Source organism: Rhinopithecus roxellana, chromosome 15 (genome assembly GCF_007565055.1).
Source record: "Rhinopithecus roxellana isolate Shanxi Qingling chromosome 15, ASM756505v1, whole genome shotgun sequence".
Classification (NCBI taxonomy): domain Eukaryota; kingdom Metazoa; phylum Chordata; class Mammalia; order Primates; family Cercopithecidae; genus Rhinopithecus; species Rhinopithecus roxellana.
In genome coordinates, this window is record NC_044563.1 from 92,822,557 (window position 1) to 92,841,569 (window position 19,013).

Genomic DNA, 19,013 nt, shown 5'->3' on the forward strand with positions numbered 1-19,013 from the left:
CTCAATTCTGGGGCACAGCGGGTTCCTCCAACCCTCCACAGGGCAGCAGCTGGCAAAGCCCTGCCTGCTCAAACTTCCCGGGCACCAGGCTGTGTGTCTCATGCCTGTTGTGGTCTGGATGCCACAGTGAGCAGGAGCCAGGAAGAGAGCACAGAAGGGATTTACTTAGGTGGGAGTTACACAACCAGAGGAGGGAAGAGTTGGGGGTGGAGAAGGAGGCAAAGAGATTGTTCTCTTTAGATTTTGAGGAAGCACTCACTGCCTTGCAGAAGAGAAGTTCCGTGATACAGTACAGGAACAAACCCAATCAGGGAAGGCACACATTCGCTCAACATGTGAAACATTTATTTTTATTTTTATTGTTTTAATTGAGACAGGGTCTCACTGCGTTGCTCAGGCTTGAATGTAGTGGCACAATCACAGCTGACTGCAGCCTCGACCTCCCAGGCTCAAGGGATCGTCCCATCTTAGCCTCCCAAGTAGCTGGGACTATAGGCATGCGCCACCATGCCCAGCTGATTTCTGTATTTTTAGTAGAGATGGGGTTTTACCATGTTGCCCAAGCTGGTCTTGAACTCCTGGGCTCAAGCGATCCACCCACCTCAGCCTCCCAAAGTGCTGGGATTACAGGTGTGAGCCACCATGCCCAGCCAGGAAACTTATTTATATATTATGTCAATAATGATCATCACCAACATTTATGAGCTCTGTTTTAGTATGCTGAGCATTATGTCCAGTCTATACATAAAGGAACCGTGGCTCAGAAACGCTAAATAAAGTTATCAAGATCTATCTCCAAGAACAGTGACTGTGCCAAGGTTTACCACCACTCTGTATCCTTAACCACATCACTGTACTTTTGAAGAAATAAAGGCAAAGTTTGAAAGTTAAAAATAGCTGTCTGTAAAGTAGGAGCTCCCCAAGCAAGGCCAGACTTCTGAGGGCCTTCCACATTGGGTAGATGGTTACTCTGGGTTTCCTCTGAGTTCCTTTTCCAACCCATAGAAAATTGTCTTCCACAAAACCAGTCTCTGGTGCCAAAAAGGCTGGGGACCGCTGCTTTAGAGCCTAGCTATCATCATGCTCTAGTTGCAGCAAAGAGGTGACTGATACTAGAATTCTTAGCAGCTGTTTGAGATTTGGGGCAAATTACCTCACAGCTCAGCCTCAGTTTCCAGTCTGTCTTAAGTGGACATAACAGGATCGCTGCCACGCTCACTGTGATAATTACATTTAGTAATATTTCTGAACATACTGAGCACTCCACAAATGCTTCTGAACCTGGATGTCTTACAGTAATGTGAAAGGAAATTGAGCCAGAGATCTGGACAGGGATCAAGCTTGTGAGAATGTGCTCACTAGTTGCTTTGGACTCTACTGAAATTCTAACAGGAGTCAGAATATTTTTCAATTACTTTTGAGAAGGAGTCTTGCTCTGTCGCCCAGGCTGGAGTGCAGTGGCGCAACCTTGACTCACTGCAACCTCCACCTCTTGGGTTCAAGCAATTCCCCTGCCTCAGCCTCCCAAGTAGCTGGGATTACAGGCGTGAGGCACCATGCCTGGCTAATTTTTGTACTTTTAGTAGAGACAAGGTTTTGTCATGTTGTCCAGACTGGTCTCAGACTCCTGACCTCAAGTGATTTGCCTGCCTCAGCCTCCCAAAGTGCTGGGATTACAGATGTGAACCACCATGCACGGCCTCAGTTAATTTTTAAAATCAATTAAACTTTTCATAAAGGTAGTAAATTTATGTGGTCAAAAAATCTCCAAGCATAAGAGAATGGAAGGGAGATGTCTCTTCTTTCTCATTCCTGTCCTACCCTTAAGTAGGTAGCCACTGTTACTATTCTCTTATGAGGCTTTGTAGCGATTTTAATGCATATACAGTCTAAGGTGAATATGTATTCTCCTACCTCACCCTGCTTTTTAAAGCGAGAATGTGATCTGATTTGTGCTTCAGGAGAGAGCCAGGGCTGGAGGAAACTGTACTGTTGGCCAGCTGGTGGCTGATGAGGACCAAACCAGGGCAGGGGCCGTGGCTGAGGAAATGGCAGAGGGGAGAGATGTTATGGAGATAAAATTAAAAAGCCTTGTGGATTAATGAGCTGTGAGAAGAGGAGGATAAATGGTAATGACTGGGTGTTTGAGACCAAGGATGCCGATATAATTTGAAGAGTCCTGCAACAGAGGAGGAAGCAGGATTGCTAAGAACTGATTTGGTAATAATGCTTTTGCCTTTCATTCTCAAAATAAGCTTGTTGAAATACGTATTGGAGACAGGAAAGCTCAGAGAGTTTAAGTAACTTCACCTGGGACCCGGCTAATAGATGGCAGGGTTGACTATTTGAACTTTGTCTGAATTTCACAGTGTATGAGAAAGTGACACTTACCCCATTATCTGGAAAAGGGAAAATGGGAAGGGCAGGGATGGTTCTCCATTCACAGATGGACATTTCATTTGGGCTCCAGGAGAGGAGAGAGTTCCTGAAGGGGAACCTGAGCTTAGTGATGGCAGCCCCCTCAGCCAGAAGTGAGTTTTGCTGCCTGGTGTCCTGGCCCTTACCTTTATTTCTTTTTTTTTTTTTTTTTTTTTTTTTTTTTTTTTTTTTGAGACGGAGTCTTGCTCTGTCACCCAGGCTGGAGTGCAGTGGCTGGATCTCAGCTCACTGCAAGCTCCTCCTCTTGGGTTCATGCCATTCTCCTGCTTCAGCCTCCCGAGTAGCTGGGACTACAGGCGCCTGCCACCTCGCCCGGCTAGTTTTTTGTATTTTTTAGTAGAGACAGGGTTTCACCGTGTTAGCCAGGATGGTCTCAATCTCCTGACCTCGTGATCCACCCGTCTCGGCCTCCCAAAGTGCTGGGATTACAGGTTTGAGCCACCGCGCCCGGCCCCTTACCTTTATTTCTAAGGGGCTGGACTTCCTGGATGTGGAGGTGGGAGTTAGCAGTCTTCATAGTCAGAGGGAGCCCAAGATCTCCCCTCTGGGGGACTGGCAGGCCTGTGGTCGAGCCCGCATGGAAGGTCTGCAAATAAATCCTGCAGATAACATTCTTTTTCCTAAAGGCAGTTGGTCAAATGTGGGCCCAAGGATGATTTAATTTCACATTTTTATACTTCTTTCAATGGCCTAAATTCACAGATAACTAAAATTCCGTTGTCAGAACACAGATCCTGTCTTGGTTTGGAAAATGTGATCAGAACAGCTCTAAGGACATATGACATTGATGAGGCCTGTGGAAGAAAGAAGAGGGGATGGCTGTGCATGGGGATTAGGTTGGAGACACAAGATAAGAAGCAAGGTTTTGGCTGGGCGCGGTGGTTCTTGCCTGTAATCCCAGCACTTTGGGAGGCCAAGGTGTGTGGGTCACCTGAGGTCAGGAGTTCAAGACCAGCCTGGCCAACATGGTGAAACCCCCGCTTCTACAGAAATACAAAACTTAGCTGGGCACGATGGCAGGTGCCTGTAATCCCAGCTACTCAAGAGGCTGAGGCGGGAGATTCGCTTGAACGTGGGAGGCAGAGGTTGCAGTGAGCTGAGATCGTACCATTGCACTCCAGCCTGGGTGACAGAGGAGACTCTGTCTCTAAAATATAAATAAATAAAAATAAAAAAGAAGCAGCAGCAAGGTTTCAATTCCTGATTGCCAGGAGGGTTCTTGCCTTTATCCTGGGCAGGATGGAGAAGGGCACTGGTGTCTCTGGAGAAGCTTCCTAGTTTTATAGTGGCTGCCGAGGCAGTTGCTCCATCTTGGTGTAGAGAACGGCTGTTTGAACAAATCTGGTTTCTGGTCCTTCAGAAAAGAGGCTCCTTCTCTCCCATAGTTCAGGGCTTGGAAGTGATCTCATGCCAGTAAGCCAGGTCACCAGCATCTATGCGACTCTGTGTGGCCTGAGCAGAACTTTCACATTGACTGTTTCATTTGACCTTGGATACAGGCTAGGGTTCGTCACCGCTCAGATGAGGAAGCCAAGGCCCAGAAAGGTTAAGCAACTTGTCTCAAGCCACTCAGGTCAAAAATAGCAGAGCCTAGATATTCTAACCCAGGTGTCATTAATGTGCCCATCTCATGCTTTCGAATAAATGATCGGAAAGTACATTTGTCCTTCCAGGTTTGGGGAGGAAGGCTGCAGCTGGTCTGACAGTTGGCTGTGCTCAGTCCTTGAATTTATCTCAGGTTTTTCTCATGTTTTTCTAAGCCTGGTCTTCCAGTAGGACATAGGAGATGGAGTATCTCCCGGGGAAGGGGACGATGGCTCAGTATGGAGCGCCCCTGTGCCCCTCACAAACCTGAGCCCTTGCCGAGCCACCTGTGAGCCCCTCCAGGCCCAGGGCACACCCTCTTGTGGCAGCAGCCTGTCTGCTGGTGCTTTGTACTCAGTGTTTCTGAGATGCTGTGGCCACTCCCCCTCTTTCTTCATTTGGGAAGGAGGCCACTGAACGCATCTGAAAATCCAAGGTTCTATAGACATTTCACAGAGGCCCCCTCTGTTTTCTTTGGCAGGTCGTCACCCCATGCACCTACCTTCCTGGTTGCTCACTCAGCTGGTGGGCCTTTCAGCTGCACTTCTGTGGGGAAGACACACTCTTGTCTAAGGAAGCAGTAGCCCCTCTGTGGAGATGGTGCTGGGAGTGGGAGGTGGAAAGGATGCATCTTGGTGTGAGATCCTGGAAGGAGAGATTCACTTGTTTCTTGTTTCTCATGATGTTTCTCTCTGGAAAGAGCGAGGGGCATGGGATGAAGTGGCATGTCAGGGCCAGGTGGCCAGAACAGGGCTGGTGCCCTGAACAGTGAGCTGAGGAGAGAACTCACTTCAGATTCACTTTCTCCTGGGCAGGAGCCGTGAGCACAGATAGGCAAGCTCCTGGGCTGAATGTGCGGGAACCTTTCTTGGCTTGGCTCCGCAGCCATTCCTTATCCCCCCAGGGGCCACTGTAGGCTGCCCAGCCTGCCTTGGGGGGTAGCTGGACAGACATTCCCGGCAGGACTGTGACACGAAGTAAATGTAGGCGATTTGTCCTTGTTCTGTTCCAGCTTGTACATTAGCATCCCTTGACATGAGTTATTTGTCTTGATTTCTTTAAATTCCTAAGTGGATTATAATTTTTCTCTTGGTATTATTTGACAGCAGTCATTTTTCAAGGTTTCACTACGTTCTTCAAATACTTAGAATTTTTGGAACAAGTTTAGGAAAAGACTGCCATCTTCAGGTTGGACAGTGCAGTGCAGGGCCCAGTGCGTCTGAGGGCACCTCACAGATGCTGAGAACTAGCAGATTTGTAGTGTAGGGCTTTTTCTTCCTTTTCCACAAAGATTGAACTGCCTTCATCAGAGATCTCTAGAATGTATTGGCAGTCCTTTTAAAAAGAGAAAAAAGCCCCAGTGACCACTGTTGGAAGTTGTACGTTGTGATTTGTTTCATCTACAGTGATGGGCAACCTCCTAGGCTGCCCCCACCCCACTTTTGGAAAGAGACTTTGCATGCCTTAGAGGAAGGTAGGAAGCAGGTGTCTGGAGAGGGTACTGTGTGCCTGAGGGAAATGCGGAGGCCAGACCCCACAAGACTTCCCCGCACTGCCGCTACCCTGCACCCTAGCACCGATGATAACATCAGAACAGTAGGAATCGCCTTAATGTGTCTGAAACTTTCCCTCTCTTCATTTCTGCTTTAAGTTTTAATATGTCCAGTTTTTTGTTATCAGAGGGACAGTATTAATTTCACATTATTTCGTCCAAAGTAAAGAAACATCATGATTTTTCCAGAAAGTAACAACAACAAATTACGTGCTATGTACGGTGTTATGTTTTCCTTGCATTATCTCATTTAATATTCTTGACACTCTGACACAGTAGGTACTATTTTTATTCCTGCATTATATTTCTACTAAGTATACGTATTTCCACTATGGATGTGGAAACTGCAGCAGAGAGGGCTATAATCACTTGCCCTGGATGACTCAGTTGGGAAGTGGTGCCACTGTTCGAATTCAAACCCAGATCCCTCCTGACTCCACAGTCCAGGTGCTCATCACTCCTCACTGCAGGCTCGCTAAGCAGCAAAGAACAGCAAGGACCAGAAAACAAAGTGACGTCATAGAGCAGCTTTGAAGGAAGACAAAAGTCCTTTATTAAACCCCCAGGGTATCTCAGAAGCCCTTTGCAAGTGAATGGTTGAGTTTCGAGGGTTGCATTCACCTTTATTTTTGTTTGCAACTGCTATGAAGAATAACTGGAGGGATGATAGCAATAGAAAGAGAAAATGGACATTTCTCCAAGTCAAAATAGAAATCCACATATTCAGATGGCATCAGGTACCACATGGCATCCTTGATCCAGGTAGGGTTTTACTGGTGCAACATCTGTCCTTTTGGTGAACCCTACCTGCAGACAAGCATCCCAGCTTCTGTCCAGCTGTCCTGAGCATTTGAGCTGTAGGAAAGCTTTGCAGGCTGACCCGAGCTCCTTTAGAGCCCAAGGAACTTGTGGCCAACACAGAATAAACATCCTGAAGTAGTGTTTTTTGCTTCCTTTTACGGTTCTTTCCCTCCCTCAGAAAAACTCCATAATCTTTCAAGATAGTTTTTGATTGGTGGTTTATTTAATAAAATAATTGTGTAAGCCAAATTGAAGTGCATGGCCCGTAGGAAAAGCAGTATTCTGCTGCTTCATGACTCCTCACCTCCCAGTTCTACTTTTTGGGGACCATTGTTTGCAGCTTTTTCAGCTATTTCTTTGTATTAATATATTTACCTCCACATTTCTGAATAACATTCTTATACTGTATATCTCATTCCATTAATTTTGGGCCTCATCTATTGACTTCTTAACATAGAAGACTACGATTTAGTTCTCTAAATTTAGTATGTGCCCTCCCCACCCATCTTCCTTTCAGTCCCCCTATGTACTTATATCACATTAAAAAAAAACTAACATTCAGTTAATTTTACAAACCCATATAAATTTTGCACACAGCATGGTTAATGTTATATATTGGAACCATTTTCTTAATTGTAAAACTTTTTTTTTTTTCCTGGGGTATATGGTTGTCTTTTAAAAAAAATTGTTCAGTTTTACATACCTATACCAATTCATCCTCAAAGTTTCCAGGAGAACTCTTATGCTCTTCTCCAGATGGTGAGATATAAATCAGGTCTATTCTTTTGGTGACATCCTGCCAGGAGTTCTCAGCTCCATGGATCCACTCTGGACTGGTTGCTGACCTGGCTGGTTTCTTTACCTTTCTTCTATGTTAGGCCCCATCTCTTTTTAAAATTTATTCCCTCATTTAGTAGGAACATATCCTTCTATAGCTCCCTGGGAACAAGTTACAAGGAGGGTCAGTTTTCTGATACCTTAAATATCTGAAAGAGTGTTCTGCTTTCATGTGTAGTGGCTAACTTGGTGTTCATTATGGTTTTTGCCTTGGACTTGTGAAACGTTATTCATGTTTTCTAGGTGATTTCCATATGTTTTCTCCTTGCTAATGAACAATACTGTATGTTTAATGTTGGAGAATAAGGTCATTCTTATAAAAAGAGCAGATAAATGGTGATTTAGTTAATGTGATATGTAGAAGTGGTATTGACTGTCTTTATTATCCCCATCTTCTCCGTAGGAATTTATGAGAACATATATTTATTTGGGAAAGATACAATTCTTAGAGGCAATAAGCTTGCTCTGTACAATCACTCTGTAGGTTCTACGAAGATGAGCACTTTGTTGTTAGCTCATGGATGCCTGGTGCCTAGCACAGTGCCTGGCATATATGATGGATGACAGGTGTGCTGGTTCATTCTACTAAAATCTGTAGAAGAAACAGGCAGAGTGAGTACCTTTTCCATCGCTGACCTTGAGATGTTGATTATCAGTTGTGCCTCTACTGAGTGCCTAGGGGACTCTTTTGGAGAAGTCAAAATTAGCCTCTGCTTTGGATATTGAGGAAATCTAGTCTTGGGCCTTGTATATGTGAGTCATTGACATTCACCCTTTTTCTGCTCATATCTTGCTCCCAAATGCCTGTTTTCTTTTATGAGTGTTTGTTTTGTGCCCTATAGAACAGAATTGCCCTTTTTTGTTTTATGTGCAACCTTCACTTTTGGGGAAACCACCACTGCTGGAGAAAAAATGGGATTTATTTGGGAAGGAGGGAAGCAAATAAATAATCCACCTTAGCACACTTCCCTTATAAGGACAACTGGCAAGACTGGAAATAGAGCCTCACCAAATGGTTTTTAGATTAATTTCATTAAAACTTGAACTCCAACATACAGATTTCTTCCTTTCAGCCTTCTGGATTTGGGGACAGAAGGATTCCTGACCTACCCAGGTTGAATGAAGTGGAGAGGGTGGTCTGTTTGTTTCAATGCTGTGGTCTCCAGGGCACCTTCTGTAGTACTTTGTATTCTTAGAAACAGAGTCACCACCTCTTGGCAGCAGTGAAGCCACTCAGATGCCGATGGTCAGAGTTTGGTTTCAAGTCACCAGCCTTGTAGAGGCAGTGCCCAATTTCCTTTGGCAAAGACAGCCTGCCTTTCTCTGTTCGTTTCAGCCTTGAACACAGAGGTAAATTCCTCAAAATAGAAACCTTTGTGGACTCTGTCTGATGCATTTGTGAATCATGTTTGTCCCCAATTCCAATTTAACTTCATAGAAGCTTTAAAACATGGTTTAGTTTTTTTGTTGTTGTTCCTTTCCCAGATCAACTTTCAAAAAACATTGGTTTAGCAGTGTTGGAAAGGCTTAGACGTTTTCTTCTGGGGGACAGTGTGATTGATGTTTGCAGCAAACGCCAGGGCTGTGGTGTTGACAGATCCAAGTTTTATTAACTCCAGGACTATTCCTGGATGTATGACCTCAGGCAAGTCAGTTTATCTCTAAGCTTCTATTTCCTCATCTGTAAAATGATTTAAATTAAATCCACCTCCAGCAGCATCATGAGTCAAAGATTACCTGAGATCACATCTATAAGCAACACCATTGCTCACAGTGCCCAGTGGACACAAGTTCTCTGCCTTCCTTCAGGCACAGGTGAGAGGCCCACACCCTGAGCAGCTGGTTATGAGTGGACTATGATCAGGGCTTTGAACAGTCACTTGGCTTCACTGCTTGTTCCCAGCTCTTGGCTTATTTGTGTTTCTTTTCTTTTTTTTTTTTTTGTTTTAGTAGGCAGGAGGGATAGCAAAAGCAGGAAAGTTCTTTTGCTTCTACCTCAGGATCTAGTGAATCTCACATGATAATAAACTATAACAATGGTCATTTTGGCTATAATTTATCAAACATGAACACTTCTTTTTTTTGTTTTGTTTTGAGATGGAGTCTCTCTCTTATGCTCAGGCTGGAGTGCAGTGGTGTGATCTTGGCTCACTGCAGTCTCTGCCTCCTGGGTTCAAGCAATTCTCCTGCCTCAGCCTCCCGAGTAGCTGGGATTACAAGTGCGTGCCACCACACCCGGCTAATTTTTGTATTTTTAGTAGAGACGAGGTTTCTCCATGTTGGCCAGGCTGGTCTCGAACTCCTGACCTCAAGTGATCCACCTTCCTCGGCCTCCCAAGTGCTGGGATTAGAGGTATGAGCCACCAATCCCAGCCCCTGTCAAACATTTCTTATATGCCAGATCCTATGCCAAGCACTTTCTGAGCATTAGTTCCTTTAATATTCACATATGTTGCAAATATTATAGCTATTATATCCCCATTGCACAGATGAGAAGTCTGAGGTTTCAGGTTTGTGTCTGGCTCCAAGGCTTTTGTGCTTTACACTCAGCGCCTTGCTTTTCAGCTGCACCTTCATGGTCCCCATCGGTATGTGGTAGATTTTACCCCCATTCACCTTCTTGACCTGTGGATGTCAGGGCCATGGTCCCCATTTCCAGCAGTGCAGTGCAGTGCAAGGGACATTTTGATGTTACGCACAAAGACTTCAAGTTTCCCAGCTTCTCAACTTCATCCCAGCTCTGACCTGGCCTGGGGCAGCTAACGAGGCAGAACAGCTAGGAGTGAGGAGCCTGAAGGGAGACTTGGATTCAGCTCAGTGGGTCCCCAAGGCTTGTGTCTCATGCCTCCCATAAATTCACTCCCTGCAGAAAGCACTAGAATAGACAGAAACGGTGCCTTCCAGAACTGGGGAGGTCTGAGAGCTAGCTGTAAGCAGAGGTTATAAATCAGGGTTGGATGGATGGATACGTAGCCAGTTGTCTAGGTAGTAAAGAAACAGTGCCTTTTGCTGTGTACTCCACGTTCCACTTTGTGTTTCTGATTGCCTTTATACCAGTGTCTGTGCCCACACCTTTGCCCGTGTTTTTTTTTTTTTTTTTTTCCACTTTTGCCCACTGAGACTAGAAAGACCAGAAGTTTCCTAGCAGCTATGACTGCCTCATACATTTCCATGGGCTGTTGTTTATAATTGGAAAAAGTGATGTGGCAACGTTTGAGAAAATGTATAAAAAGCTCAAAGATATTCCCTCCTACCCTTATAATCTCACCTCTTCCCACCCCCAAGTCTCACTTCCCTAACACAGTAGCTTTTACTTTTAACCTGTTTAAAAATAATTTCTTCCCACTTTTACTTTTAACCTTTTTAAAAATATTTTCTTACTTCTCAGGCATACTCTTTTGTGTTATAGTATCTCCCAGCTTCTGTCTTAATGCCAGGCAGCTAGTCCATGCAGCTGCATCCATGTCAGAGCTTGATAGGATCCTCTTTTTCACTTCACCTGATATCTTTTAGGATTTTTGAAGCTTTGGAAAAGATACCACTCTGATGTTGACTAGGAGAGGGACCTGGTTCTCTTCCAAAAGATACTGGCCCCAGTTGCACTGCCCCTGTATGCAATACTGGCATCAGATGGAGTGTCCAGCCTCCTGTCTTTTGGCATGGTGGCCAGAGATCCAAATGTGGGTAGCAGGTTATAGATTTAAACCAGTACTCCTTCAGGATATATTTCACAGGATTTTGTGACCAACTGAGTTTGAGAAACTCTAGATTATATGTTTAAAAATTTTTTTATGGAAGTGCCTTTTTAAGAGACAAGGTCTTACTCTGTTGCCCAGGCTGGAGTGCAGTGGCATGATCATAGCTCCATTGCACCTTTGATTTTCCAGGCTCAAGTGATCTTCCTGCCTTAGCCTCCAAGTAGCTGGGACTACAGGCATGCACCACCACACCTGGTGAATTTTTTTTTTTTTTTTTTTTTTTCTGGTAGAGCTGAGGTCTCACTGTGTTGTCCAGGCTGTGCTCGAACTCTTGAGCTCAAATGATTCTCCCTCCTTGGCCTTCCAAAGTGCTGATATTAAAGGCATGAGCCACCACGCCCAGTCAGTGGCACTACTTTTAATACTCTAATATTTACTGTGAATCTCTAAGAGGAGAAGTCTTATTAAAACAATAATAGCTAGATTTTATTGAGTGCTTATTCTTGTTAGATCTAGTATCCCTGGTGAAGTCTGTGGAGTGTCTCATTTAAACCCTGTAACAATCCAATGAAGTGAATGCTATCACGGTCCCCATTTTAGAAACTTGAGAGGCACTTGCCCAGTATCATAGCTAATTTGCCTTAGGCACAGTGTTTTGTACTTGAGCAGGATGAGTCTACCACACAATCTTGTTTTGTTGTTTTTTTTTAAAGCAGGGCCCGATGATGAGGTTCCAGGGACTGTATATTCTTAACTCATGTATAATACTCAGCCTTGCCCAAGCCTTCTGTTACTTGGGACCTCCTGTGGAATAGATTAGTACTCAGTACAGTAGTTGGAGAATTGCCAGTTTAACTTGGAATGTGAGCAGACTTGGACTGCTAGATAAAGAAAGCAGATGGAGTTTCTCATTGAAACCTATTTGGTTCTGAGGCCCATGGAGCCCCTGCATCCCCAGGTTTCTTGGTCTGTGTCACATTATGTTGGTGTTACTGCCTATGCAGTGGGAGAGGCATGCCTGAAGGGTCTGGAGTACAGCGTCTAGACCAGTGGTTCTCAAATTTGGCTGTATATTGGAATTCGCTGAAGAAGCTTTAAAAATTACTGATGTTTGACCTTATTCTCAGACATTCCAGTTTAACCTAGATTGTGCTCTGGCCTTTGTGATGTTTAAATGCTCCTTGGTTATTCTGATGTAGCCTGGGTTGAGACCCATTGGTTTGGACACACTCCTTTGTGGTCCAGTTACCATGTCTTATCCCAAAGCAAGGGGAAGAAAAGGGTTCACTTTGTGAGTGAAATGACTTAACGTGGTTTAGAGGTTTTTGTTTGTTTTGTCATGAATGAGTGACCTATGTTCTTTTTCATCAGCCATGTATGGCCTTGTAGATTTTCTCTGTGATCTATACCCCAATCCTAACTTTGCACTGACAGTGACATATTGAGCAGCCCTTATGCAGAAGTTTTGGATTGGTTACTAAGGGGACTGGTGACAAAGAGGCTCAGCACTCTTACTCCTACTGGAAGAAGGAAGTGGGTACCATTGCTAAGACCACTGTATCCACGCTGTCCCAGGAGAGCTGAGACAAGAAGTGCATTCTGGGTTATGACATGAGCTAACTGCACACAGATTTCTTATTGGACTCCAAAGAGTATCACTGTCATTTTCAGTTTTGTCAGGTGAAATTGGGTAATATAATTGTTTCTTGGTTTGGTAGCTGGGTAACTTAAGCTGTTGTAATTAATGTGTCTGCAAAAAAAGCCTTTTTTAGGTATTTCAGAAAATACATGTCCTTGTCAGTAAAAAACAATGATTGTCTCCACCCTAAGCTATAATCGGTTTTCTAAACATGCTCATCATTTCAGAAGCATTGATCCTAGGCTCAAAAGCCTAATTCCAGAATTTTGGTACTACTGCTCTTGATCCAGTTCAAGATGGATGAATCCCAGGTTGATCAAAGAGTTTGTAATGGGAATGTTTCTTTTGGTTTCTTACAGTACAACAAACACCTCTTCGTGCACATTGGGCATGCCAACCATTCTTACAGTGACCCATTGCTTGAATCAGTGGACATTCGTCAGATTTATGACAAATTTCCTGAAAAGAAAGGTGGCTTAAAGGAACTGTTTGGAAAGGGCCCTCAAAATGCCTTCTTCCTCGTAAAATTCTGGGTGAGTAAGACATTGCTGTGATTTCTGTGGTTTTTGTCTGAATGGTCACATCTCTTAAGTGAGCACAGTGCAGCACAGCTGGCTATGGATTTACACTGAGTGCACCTTCATGTGCTTCTGCACAGTTGCCAAGGGAGCACGGACTCACACCTGTGAATGGTCCTCAAGCCGGCCTTGTGCATCCACATGGTGCACCTGGGTGACATTCTCTGTCCCTGCCAAAGGGCAGGAGGGACAAGCAGCCTCTTTGGACTTCACTTACTCACAGGTGGCTGGAGTAATAATTGAAAATGTGAGGCACTGTACCCTCTTTCTGTTTCTTCTCCATTAATCAGAGCAATCTATAAATTCCATTGGAGTGCAGGACCCGGAGCTGGGATGAAGATAAAGTTACTTGCTTCAAGATTTTGTAAGCATCAGAGAGGAAATAGAATTGCTTTTCCCAGTGTGTACTTTATTTGTGCTTTAAAATGATGGGCAAATTCCCATAGCTGCTGTAGCTTTGCTGATGTTCCAGAACCTCTGAGAGGAGCTTTGCCACTCCTTTGGCACTAGTGAGGCTTGGGCCAGGGGAATGCTAATGGGTCAGAATGGGCATAAGTATAATGTGTGTGTGCTGAGGCATTAGGCGCACCAGTAGACCAGATAACCTGCTAGCACTGTGAGTTTATGATTCCTCAGCCTTTACACACATTTTTTTTAAACTGTTTTAAATGTTTGTGCTCCTTAGCATGGCATTAAAGGCCCTAAGCGATGTGGTTCCAGGGTAGCTTCCTCTTGTATCCTGCCAAACCCCTGTTGCCCCACCTGCCCAGTCTGTGCTCCGCCTTCTGTTTGTCTAGATGAACTTTCTGCTCCTTTCTGCCTGTACCACTGGGCCAGCTCCTTCTCTTCCATGAGACAGTAGCTCCACTATAATAGAACCTTCCCCATGTAAGCAGACCATTGATTTCTCTTTTACTCCCATTGCATTTGGTCATCACTTCCCACGCTGTGTCATGGTTGTTTGGATGTGTCCCCCTTCCTCTGGACTCTGCCTCAGGGGGCCTTATTCATATAGTGGCTTCCATTTATTGAATGCTTGCTTTGTGCTAGGAGCTGTGCTGAAAGCTTTACGTGCATTTCATTTCATCCTCCAAGGTTTAGGTGGAATTTGCCTCAGCTCCACCTAGGAAAAAAGGCTCATGGATCACCAGAGACAGGCTTGTGGGTTGGGTACCTGGAGCTTGACATCAGATCTGTGTGACTTCAGTGTCTCTGCTCTGTTTCCTTGTTACTTAATCGCTTGTGGACCCTGACCACAGGATCTGTCAGCCCAACCTTCTTCGTATCTCTATACCAAGCAAGAACCCTACACAAAAAAGCCCGACAGATGTGAGAACAAATGGATGAATTAAAGAAAAATTTATGTTTTAGGTTCCTTGGAAGGAAATTTGGATATTAAATTAGCTTGTTTTGTATCTTTTATCATTTTGTGCTTCCATATTGAAATTTGGTTAGTAGGCCAGGCACAGTAGCTCATGCCTGTAATCCCAGCACTTTGGGAGGCTGAGGCAGGGGTATTACATGAGCTCAGGAGTTTGAGACCAGCCTGGGCCAAATAGCGAAACCCTGTCTATGAAAAATACAAAATTAGCCAGGTGTGGTGGTGCACACCTGTAGTCTGAGCTACTCAGGAGGTCGAGGCTGCACTGAGCTATGATTGTGCCCCTGCATTCCCGCCTAAGTAACAGAGCAAGACCCTGTTCCAAAAAAATAAATTTGGATAGTAGATGTAGCCTTCTACTTATAATAATGGATGTTGGGTCAGTAATACACATGGACAACCTGAAAAAGTGATCACAGTCACATTTTCCTTTTCTGAATTGGTGACCTCCTTCTAGTAATTTGCCTGGTGGTTGGAGATCAGTTATATGGTAACAGAGTAGCTTTCAAAATGTGGCCTGTGAACCCCTAGGGAGTTCCTCGATATCATTTTAATGGGTTGACAAGGTCAAAACTATTTTTGTTGTAATACCAAGACATGATTTGCCTTTTGCATTCTGCTTATATTCACACTGATGGTACAAAAGCAGTGGGATAGAACTGCTTTAGTATGAATCAGAGCAGTGGCTCTGCTGCTAAAATTCATGCAGTTGAAAAAAAAAGTCCTTCATGAATTTTATTACAACCTAGAGTACATATTGAACACATGAGTCTATCACATCAAGAAAAACAAATGACATTATTTGTTGCTAAAGATAAAATTTGGGCTTTCTTTTTTAATTTTTTATTTTTTTTTGAGACGGAGTCTTGCTCTGTCCCCCAGGCTGGAGTGCAGTGGCCGGATCTCAGCTCACTGCAAGCTCCGCCTTCCAGGTTAACGCCATTCTCCTGCCTCAGCCTCCCGAGTAGATGGGACTACAGGGGCCCGCCACCTCGCTCGGCTAGTTTTTTGTATTTTTTAGTAGAGACGGGGTTTCACCGTGTTAGCCAGGATGGTCTTCATCTCCTGACCTCGTGATCCGCCCGTCTCAGCCTCCCAAAGTGCTGGGATTACAGGCTTGAGCCACCGCGCCCGGCATAAAATTTGGGCTTTCAAATGAAAATTAGAATATTGGGAAATTTGTGTCTACCTTAGTGAACTTCTCAATACTTAAAAGACTTTTCTGATAAGATCCACCATGATATTGGCAAACGTAATTTGATACAGTGTTAGAGCAATGGATTTAAATGTAACAGAGTTGGAAAAATTCATTGAGATGGTTTCAGATTCCACATTCCAGCCTACCATTAAGAAACTACTACTGCTTGTTGACTTTTGACGTAGTATCAGAGGAAAATGACCACTATTATCTGAGGAGTCTGTCACATAATGTAAAGCAGAACTACCTGTCTCATTAATTTTTTAAAAATACAGGCATGTTAAATTTTTTTTTTAAATGTGTATCAACATGTAATTAGCTTATTATTTCTTTTTTTTTGTTTGAGATGAAGTCTCACTCTTATCCCCCAGGCTGGAGTGCAATGGCGCAATCTCAGCTCACTGCAGCCTCCTCCTGGGTTCAAGCGATTCTCTTGCCTCAGCCTCCCAAGTAGCTGGGATTACATTGCCCAGCTAATTTTTGTATTTGTCATAGAGACGGGATTTCAACATGTTGGCGAGGCTGGTCTCGAACTCCTGACCTCAGGTGATCCACCTGTCTCGGCCTCCCAAAGTGCTGGGATTACAGGCGTGAGCAACTGTGCCGGCCTGTTAGCTTATTATTTCTTAAAATGAAGTAATATTTAAAAATTTTCTCAGTTTTAATTTCCAATAAAGAAAATATAACCTACAGTAAGCAAAGGTCTTTGAGGTCCTCAATAATTTTTTCGGTCCTGTTTGCAGTATCGTACATGATCACCAAACTGCTACTAGAATGTTTACGCCTGTTACGGCAAATTCAAAACCCAGGAAAGACGACTCCTGGGAATTTACTTTGGGTCAGGGTCAGGCTGTCTGGTACATCAATTATTTATTTATGAGTTTAAGGGGGTCCTGTGATCAAAAAGTTTGAGAGCCACTATTTTAAAGGGTATAAAAAGAGGTTGTTTATCCATGTGAATGAAAGCTAATTAGAAATTATAGAATGTTATGAAAAGAAACCATTTTCAGTAATTTCAAATTAAACTGTTTTTAAGTAAGATTTCTGATAATTAGCATATTGTTTGAATATAAAGTAGTATAAAGAGTGCTTAGAAAGTCTTTTTTGGTTTTGCCTCCAAAATTGCCCTTATTTTACCCAGTGGATGATTTTAATAAATATTTTCCATGGTGGAGCCCTTCAGTCATAAATCCTCAAATAATGAAGTCTAGATTGCAGATGTTTAGAGTATGGTAGCTGATGGGAGATGTGCAAATTTAGAAACAATTACTCTGAGATCAGATACTTGTTTATTAAGATTTGCAGAATTAAAATGGAGAACTTCCATGAATGTGATAGAAAACATCACTCCTTCAGTACAGTTGTTAGGAATACTTAACCTTTATAAAGAAATTCAGTCATAACTATATTAAAATGAAGGAGGGAAGGCAATTTAAATTTGGTTTGCAATTTGAAATGTCATTGGCTTCCTCTAATGACTCAGTAAGAATGAATTACTTTTAGAATATCTAGCACTGGATATCAGTAGGTGCTTCCAGTGGGTGTGTCTGAAGTACGTTTCACACCCCCTTCAAAATATCTTTTAGCAGTATGCTTAGCAGATGTGCTTATTTTTGTTACAACAGAGGCTCCATACCCAGTCCTTTTCTTCTTTTTCAAATGGCCTAAAGTCTCTAGGCTGTCAGTATCAGCCTGACTCTTACTTGTTCATTTGATTGTTCCTGAATTCGGTTTTCAGAATGTCTGCTATGTCCAACCTGGGCTTGGTCAGGCTAGACCATGTAAGGGGTTTGCTATGGAAAAATACTATGTGTTACCTAAAGTACCTGCACTTAAGCCCCAGATGAAGGCACTTCAGCTCTGCGAGTTGACACTTTGAGGCAAATGGGATGGCGATGAGCCAAGTAGCAGTCACTCCACTGATTTTAGGGTGGAAGACTCTACTGGCATCCCAGGCCCCAAAGCATAAATGAATAACAGAGTCAAGGATGCCAGCATGAGCACACCTCTACCATATAAGCTTTACATTGTCCATGCCTTCATGGTGTGGGACCCCTTAAAAGCCCCTGTGAATGGCTGTTTATCTGTTAAGATCTTTTTTAAGAGCCTTATTGAGGTATAATTTACATACTATAAAAATCACTCATGTTAAATGTACAATCTAGGCTGGGCACAGTGGCTCATGCCTATAATCCCAGCACTTTGGGAGGCCGAGGCAGGTGCAGATCATGAGGTCAGGAGATCAAGACCATCCTGGCTAACATGGTTAAACCCTATCTCTACTAAAAATACAAAAAATTCTCTGGGTGTGGTGGCGGGTGCCTGTAGTCCCAGCTACTTGGGAGGCTGAGGCAAGAGAATGGTGTGAACCTGGGAGGTGGAGGTTACAGTGAGCCGAGATCGCGCCACTGCACTCCAGCCTGGGCGACAGAGTGAGACTCCTTCTCAAAAAAAAAAAAAAAAAAAAAAAAAAGGCCGGGCGCGGTGGCTCAAGCCTGTAATCCCAGCACTTTGGGAGGCCGAGATGGGTGGATCACGAGGTCAGGAGATCGAGACCATCCTGTCTAACATGGTGAAACCTCGTCTCTACTAAAAAATACAAAAAACTAGCCGGGCGAGGTGGCGGGCCGCCTGTAGTCCCAGCTACTCCGGAGGCTGAGGCAGGAGAATGGCGTAAACCCGGGAGGCAGAGCTTGCACTGAGCTGAGATCTGGCCACTGCACTCCAGCCCGGGCGACAGAGCAAGACTCCGTCTCAAAAAAAAAAGAAAAAAGAAAGTACAATTTAATGATTTTTAGAAAAATTTACAGAGTTGTGTAATCATAATAAAATCCAGTGTTGGAATTTGTCTGTCACCCCACAAGGATCTCCTGTGCCCATTTGTAGTCAGTTCTTATTTCCACCCCCAGGCCCAGGCAACTATGGATCCACTTTCTGTCTAGATCGGTTTGTCTTTTCTAGACATTTCATATGAATGAAATCATTCAGTGTATTATCTTTCGCAGCTGGCTTATTTTACTTGTGTTGTGTTTGAGGCGCATCCTTTTTATTGTAGAATGAGTGTCCCATCAGATGTATATACCACATTTTGCTTTGTTCATTCACTGGTTGATAGGCATGTGGATCATTTCCACTTCAGGCTATTATGAATAATTGCTATGGAGTCTTTGTAGACAATTCTGTGTGGACATACTGTTTCATCTTTCTTGGGGAGCTACCTAGGAGTGGAATTGCTGGGTCCTATGGTGACTCTATGTTTAACATTTTAAGATACTGCTAAACTTTTTTTTTTTATGTGGTTGTACC

The 19,013-nt window shown here is 43.7% G+C and overlaps 1 protein-coding gene and 1 non-coding gene across 10 annotated transcripts in view; one reads left to right on the forward strand and one right to left on the reverse strand.

The window, feature by feature from the left end:
* The window catches only part of TEAD1 (TEA domain transcription factor 1), a 278,487-nt gene that overhangs the window by 222,381 nt on the left and 37,093 nt on the right, over nt 1-19,013 (forward strand). For all 9 annotated transcript variants that reach the window (XM_030918362.1, XM_030918357.1, XM_030918360.1 and 6 more), the window contains one exon: nt 12,910-13,083. In XM_030918362.1, coding sequence (XP_030774222.1) covers nt 12,910-13,083 — 174 coding nt within the window. The remainder of the gene's footprint in view (nt 1-12,909; nt 13,084-19,013) is intronic.
* Nucleotides 16,439-16,610, reverse strand: LOC115893768. Its single transcript, XR_004053823.1, has one exon.